At 34.8% G+C, this 6,928-nt stretch overlaps 1 protein-coding gene across 1 annotated transcript in view; it reads left to right on the forward strand.

Annotated features, from left to right (window-relative positions):
* Nucleotides 1-6,230, forward strand: part of LOC142350883 (polyribonucleotide 5'-hydroxyl-kinase Clp1-like) — a 438,433-nt gene extending 432,203 nt beyond the window's left edge. Inside the window, exons 2-5 of the mRNA XM_075402867.1 lie at nt 3,599-3,952; nt 4,294-4,407; nt 4,770-5,057; nt 5,644-6,230. Coding sequence (XP_075258982.1) covers nt 3,608-3,952; nt 4,294-4,407; nt 4,770-5,057; nt 5,644-6,165 — 1,269 coding nt within the window. The 5' untranslated portion in view covers nt 3,599-3,607 and the 3' untranslated portion in view covers nt 6,166-6,230. The remainder of the gene's footprint in view (nt 1-3,598; nt 3,953-4,293; nt 4,408-4,769; nt 5,058-5,643) is intronic.
* Nucleotides 6,231-6,928: the final 698 nt, after the last annotated feature.

Below are 6,928 nucleotides of genomic sequence, written 5' to 3' on the forward strand. Positions count from 1 at the left end.
GATTTTTTCTGTGTTCCAATCATTTTTAAATAGACTCATCTGAACAAAATTGACTTATATATTTTATTTAAAAATAGTTCCTTGAAATAGGATAATAATAGGTACGAGTATTTGAACAGTGTTAAAGGCGTGATTTTTTCTATTATTATGGATATTTTTGGATGAAAAGTAAGTAGCTCCAAAACGCTGCTAACAAGGAATGAATAGTAGGCTCCGAAAAAAAGGTTCAAAATAGTCTCGAACTTCTTGAAAAGGATGTAAAAAAGTTGGTTAATTACTTTGGTTGCAATTCTCTTAGGCTCAATGCTGACAAAACGGAATTCATTGTTTTTGGCTCCACAGAATCTAAAGATATGTCAGTTAATATTGATGGACAAAAAATTAAAGAAAAATGGAAGTAAAATATCTTGGGGTTACTATTGATAAAAAACTCACCTTTCAATCCGAAGTAAAAAATATTTTACGAAGTATGGCACAAGGCATAAAATCAATCTATACATTACGGAACTGCGTTCCTGAAAGCTTCAAAAAAACACTTATTAACTCTCTTGTTATTTCTTGCTGAGATGTTATATTTTCTTGCTGAGATGTTATATTTTGATTAAGAATAATTATAACCTATTGCTGCTTGTATTAGCTGCTCTCAAATAAAATCAACTGCGGCTCTTTTTCTGCCAGTTATGTTTGTTTGTTTTTTTTCGGTTTGTTTTTGTTTCTGAGATTTTGGGTTGATTTTTTCTGTGTTCCAATCATTTTTAAATCGACTCATCTGAACAAAATTGACTTATATATTTTATTTAAAAATAGTTCCTTGAAGTAAGATAATAATAGGTACGAGTATTTGAACAATGTTAAAGGCGTGATTTTTTCTATTATTATGGATATTTTTGGATGAAAAGTAAGTAGCTCCAAAACGCTGCTAACAAGGAATGAATAGTAGGCTCCGAAAAAAAGGTTCAAAATAGTCTCGAACTTCTTGAAAAGGATGTAAAAAAGTTGGTTAATTACTTTGGTTGCAATTCTCTTAGGCTCAATGCTGACAAAACGGAATTCATTGTTTTTGGCTCCACAGAATCTAAAGATATGTCAGTTAATATTGATGGACAAAAAATTAAAGAAAAAACGGAAGTAAAATATCTTGGGGTTACTATTGATAAAAACTCACCTTTCAATCCGAAGTAAAAAATATTTTACGAAGTATGGCACAAGGCATAAAATCAATCTATACATTACGGAACTGCGTTCCTGAAAGCTTCAAAAAAACACTTATTAACTCTCTTGTTATTTCTTGCTGAGATGTTATATTTTCTTGCTGAGATGTTATATTTTGATTAAGAATAATTATAACCTATTGCTGCTTGTATTAGCTGCTCTCAAATAAAATCAACTGCGGCTCTTTTTCTGCCAGTTATGTTTGTTTGTTTTTTTTCGGTTTGTTTTTGTTTCTGAGATTTTGGGTTGATTTTTTCTGTGTTCCAATCATTTTTAAATAGACTCATCTGAACAAAATTGACTTATATATTTTATTTAAAAATAGTTCCTTGAAATAAGATAATAATAGGTACGAGTATTTGAACAGTGTTAAAGCCGTGATTTTTTCTATTATTATGGATGTTTTTGGATGAAAAGTAAGTAGCTCCAAAACGCTGCTAACAAGGAATGAATAGTAGGCTCCGAAAAAAAGGTTCAAGATAGTCTCGAAATTCTTGAAAAGAATGTAAAAAAGTTGGTTAATTACTTTGGTTGCAATTCTCTTAGGCTCAATGCTGACAAAACGGAATTCATTGTTTTTTGGCTCCACAGAATCTAAAGATATGTCAGTTAATATTGATGGACAAAAAATTAAAGAAAAAACGGAAGCAAAATATCTTGGGGTTACTATTGATAAAAAACTCACCTTTCAATCTGAATTAAAAAATATTTTACGAATTATGGCGCAAGGCATAAAATCAATCTATACATTACGGAACTGCGTTCCTGAAAGCTTCAAAAAAACACTTATTAACTCTCTTGTTATAAGTCACCTGCAATATCCAGCAGCACTTCTGCTCATGATCTCAGAATCTTATAACAACTCTCGAAAAACAATTAAACTGGGCAGTCAAAGCTTGCTACAATCGTAAGAAGTTTGATTCATCTCACGATCTTTAACTGATATCATATTACCTGTTCGAATGTTAATACAATATAGGGTTGCACTATACACCAGACAAATTTTTAATTACAAAAAGCAAGCATTTAAAAATATTTCTGGCATTCCATTACCATCGGCGAACTTTTATTTTCACAATCGGACGAGAAAATTAGTAAATAAAATCATTGCTAGAACTAGATACATTAAATAGGGGATGATCAATAGTGGTGTAAGATATCATAATGAAACTTTGAGGGCGAATGAAACCTTGTCAAAATCTTCTGTAACTGCCAAAAAAATATACAAAGCTCACTTTTTAGAAAAATTCAAGAAGGACCCAGGCCAAATTCAGTTTAGCCAATTAACGTGGCGTGAATTCAAATTTAGTTCATGAGGTGTGCTGTTCCTACCTATGTATTTATTAATCTATCTATTTATCTACCATTTCAATCTTTTGGTGTTCACAATTCAAAAATAACTTTTCTGTTTATTTATTAATTACATACACTACCTGCATGATGTATTTTATATATCCTTTCAGGAATTTACGTATTCTTTTATTTGTAGTAGGTTCTGTGATAGGTTTCGAAACGAAGTAGAGCGAAGCCTTTATTGCCTTATGACGACTTTTTCGTCATGGGGAAATTTGCTTCCAAACCTGCTCTTTTTCTGATCTAGGAGGACCATTTGGTAATGTCAACGGGGAGTGGATACGAAAAAAGGGCTGCAAGAGTACACCAAATTTCACGCTTTTTGCCATTATACAGTGGACCAAATAATTCAAATTTTCTAATTTTTTAACTTTCAAAAAATTCTTGAAGCCAGTGTGAGAAATATTTTTGATGGAGCCATGAACTAGTGGTGTAAAAGCAAAATGACGATAGCATAAGTGTTCCAACTTTTCCCGAAGTTGAGCAATGTCGCGCACAGCCGTTTATTTATAGTTTATTCCGGGTTTTTTTATAAATATTGGTGAAGCCGTTTATTTATAGTTTATTCCGAGTTTTTTGTTTGTAAATATCGGTGAAGCCCTTTATTTATAGTTTTTCCGAGTTTTTTGTTATAAATATCGGCTAGCCGATATTTTCCTTACTAATATGTATCAGTTTTACACCCTTATTGCAGAAACGAAATCCGAAAATTAATCTCCCCTCTTTCTTCCCTAAAAACATCTTCCCTAATGACACCAAATTTTTACTCAGGGCTCTCACGGCTCACTAGAGCAATTTAAGGTTTAAAAATTAGTTATGACACAAGTTCAAAATTGCAATTAATTTCAGTAATAATTTTTAAAGAGCAATCTCATCTGTTTATGCTTTTTTCTAATATATGCTATTATAAATGCACAGTGATTATAAGTTGGATTTAACTTTTTCCAAGGTTAAAAATGTCAAAACACTTTTTTTTAAATTTTTGTCAACAATTATATTTTCGCTCATTTGTTTGTAAAAATGTATCGATTTCAGGTTTAACATGGCTCAATCGTCAGAAGAGCCTCTTGAGTTCCGTGAGTATGTTTTGGGCAAAGAGTCCGAGTTGAGATTTGAAGTTGAAACAAATGAAACTGTTGTCCTACATATTACTAATGGAAAAGCCGAAATATACGGAGCTGAACTGCTTCAAACTATTGAGTACAAATTTGAGGCTGGTTCTAAGATTGCAGTGTTTACATGGCATGGTTGCAAATTGAAGATTGCGGGTAAAACTGAGGGAGAGTATGTATCTAAAGATACACCTATGGTAATGTATGTGAATACACATGCTGTGCTTGAGCAAATGAGAAATGCTGCAGAAGAAAACGGATCAAGGGGACCAAAGGTGAGTTGATTCGACATGTGAAAATGAAAATGTGGTGTCATTTTTTTTGCTTCTGCAGAAAAAATATGCCTGCTATTCTATTTTATTTGATGATCTTTGTTAGTTTTTCAATCAGTACAGGCTACTACTCATCCGTTCCTCTCCTTTCTACTTGAACGTTTTTTTTTGCTTTAATCAGCTTCTTTGAACAAACAAATGTTCAGTTCTGCTTTGTTAATGGCTTGTTCAGATTGGGGGGGGGGGGGCTTTTGTGACATATTTAGTGTTTGTCATCATTTTGTGACTGATGGCATGGCAAAATCATTTGTCGAATTAAATAAACTGATTGAAATTGAATGCAGGTGATGATCTGTGGTCCTACTGACTCTGGCAAGACTACCCTCTGTCGCATTCTCCTCAACTATGCACTGCGTGTCGGACAGAGACCCACTTTTGTCGATTTGGATGTCGGCCAGGTTATTGTCATTGCATCTTTTCTTGTTGAATAACTTCACAGAAATAACTATAATTTTTGATGATGTGCTTATAAAATTTAAGTAAAATGAGGCAAAGTTTTTAGAGATTATAAAATTGGTTTGTAATAGTTGCTCAAAAGTTTATAACAATAGCAAAGACTTCAGCTGTAAAACAGGGCATTTAAAAGATAGTAATAAATCATGAATGTGAGATAGCTGAATGCGATTCGGAATCACTGGAGCCATAGTGCGTCTATTTGGGTGGGTTTTTGCAAAATTTGCATGTTATGGAGGTTAAAGGTTGCTTTCAACTGTATTGCTACAGTATGTTTTCTGGTATGGACAATTGCAGATGCTTTCAGGGCACTGTATCAATTCCGGGAACCCTTGGAGCCGTGGTACCAGAGAAACCTTTAGATCCAGTCGGAGCTTTCATCAATGAGAATCCAGTGGTCTACCATTTTGGCCACGTATCACCAGAAGCCAATGCCAAATATTACGATCACAACATTAGTCTATTGGCCACTGTGTTTCATTTGCGGTGTTCTAAAAGCAGACGGGCAGATATAGGAGGGTTGTTCATCAATACATGTGGCTTTGTCAAAGGTGTCGGGTACAATTCGTTGTTACATGCTGCTAAAGAATTTCAGGTCAGTTGGGAGTTAAAATTTAGCTTTGGTGTTTTCCCAAGCTGATGATTGTTCGAGCTTCTTTATGATCAAACGTTGAATTCCCAAGTTGGAAAGCTACAATGAAATATTTTGAAAGAATTAATTATTAGCAAGCTATTACTGGCACCTCAAAAGAGTAACATTCAATGAGAGTCACTATGGGTAAATGAAGAAATATCTCGGTACGATAAAAAACAGTATAGTTTAGAGTCTTACTAATGCTTTTAAACCAATTTTTCGGATCTGATCTTAATATTATCCTTTATCTTGATCAATTTCCTAAGTGGGCTTTTTGTGGTACTGGAAGAAGAGCGTCCATTGATTAGTAAACAAATAATCAGTTTTCGCAATTTGAACAGCTTAAAAATTGATTTTTAACAAAAGTGTCATATTTGATTAATTTTCCAAACTTTCTCCTACTTTAAACACATTATCAAAAACAAATCTATCATGTGGAATGATCAATTGAGAGTCAGGAGTTTTTGGAGTTCTTTTGAACCCATGCACTTGTTGTATATGATTGGAATGTAATCAGTTGATTGGTTGATTTCAAGTATTTATTTAGGTGGACGTTGTTGTGGTACTAGAACAAGAGCGTCTCTACAACGAGCTCAAGAAAGCCCTTCCTAAGATCAAAGTTGTTCTTCTACCCAAATCAGGCGGAGTTGTCGAACGCAGTTCAGCCTACCGAAAAGAAAGTCGAGACAAAAGAGTTCACGAGTACTTTTTTGGATACCAAAACGCTCTAAACCCGCATCGACTGGAAGTTAGCTTTGAAGAGATTGAAATTTTCAAAGTTGGAGCTCCTGTTTTGTCAAACTCCTGTTTGCCTTTTGATGCCGAGCCTGAAGAGTATGAAAAGAAATTAGTTCCTGTCAAAGTTGGACCCGAACTTGTGAATAAATTACTCGCGGTCAACCACGCAGAATGTGAAATGGACATAATTGAGACTAATTTGGCAGGTTTTGTAGTTGTTCAGGAGGTTGATCTTGAAATGGAAACTCTTTCCCTCTTAAGTCCAAAACCATATCCTCTACCCAATAGTTATTTGCTAATGGGTGATTTGGCATTTATGGTTCAGCAGTAAACTTTTTTTGCAATAAATTGATGTTGTTTATCTGTTGTCAGTTTTCAATTGAGTTTTCTCTACGATACCGACTGTTCTTGTTGCTAGTAGTGATGGTTTATTAATTATTTAAGTCCTTTTTCTTATTACTGCAATTTTTCGTACTACCAATTGTTCGTCTAAACGACCAATTACCGGACTTCTTCTCTTGATAAACTGGGAAAGCCCAAGGGCATTAAGTTGCTCAGAAGCTCTATAAGAGCCTTGCCATTCTAAGAATGCAATTCACAACTAGACATGAATTTATGGTGTGAAGAGCAGCTCTGCTTGGGAGTTTTGTGCCACCTCAAATCTCCAAAATCCCCCACCCACCCCCGACCAAGCCACCCCCCCCCCCCCACCGCCACCACCACACAACCCCCGACTGAATGTTTTGGGGCAATTTCTCTGGTTAAGTGTACCCCTTCTCCGCTTATGCCCCCACCCAGTATGTGTACTCACTGGGGTGTGAACAGCGACCAACTAAGCTTAAGCTGACGACTAAGAGAGCCAACTCCATGCGAGTTGAGAGCAGTTCATCCAATGCTAGTTGGATGTTTGCAGATATTTATGGCACAAGCAGGAATACTGGCTGAGTAATGAGCTTTTTAATTGCTCTCGAACGAAGTATGAAGTGGTTATTGTAAAAAGTGTTTCTTTTCATTTATGCAAAATTGTCCCACGGTAAACGGTTATATTTTTGATCAATCGTTTTGGTTCTTTGGAACGTTAGAACCATTTATCA

The sequence above is a fragment of the Convolutriloba macropyga genome, chromosome 12, assembly GCF_964194025.1.
Source record: "Convolutriloba macropyga chromosome 12, txConMacr16.3, whole genome shotgun sequence".
NCBI lineage: Eukaryota > Metazoa > Xenacoelomorpha > Acoela > Convolutidae > Convolutriloba > Convolutriloba macropyga.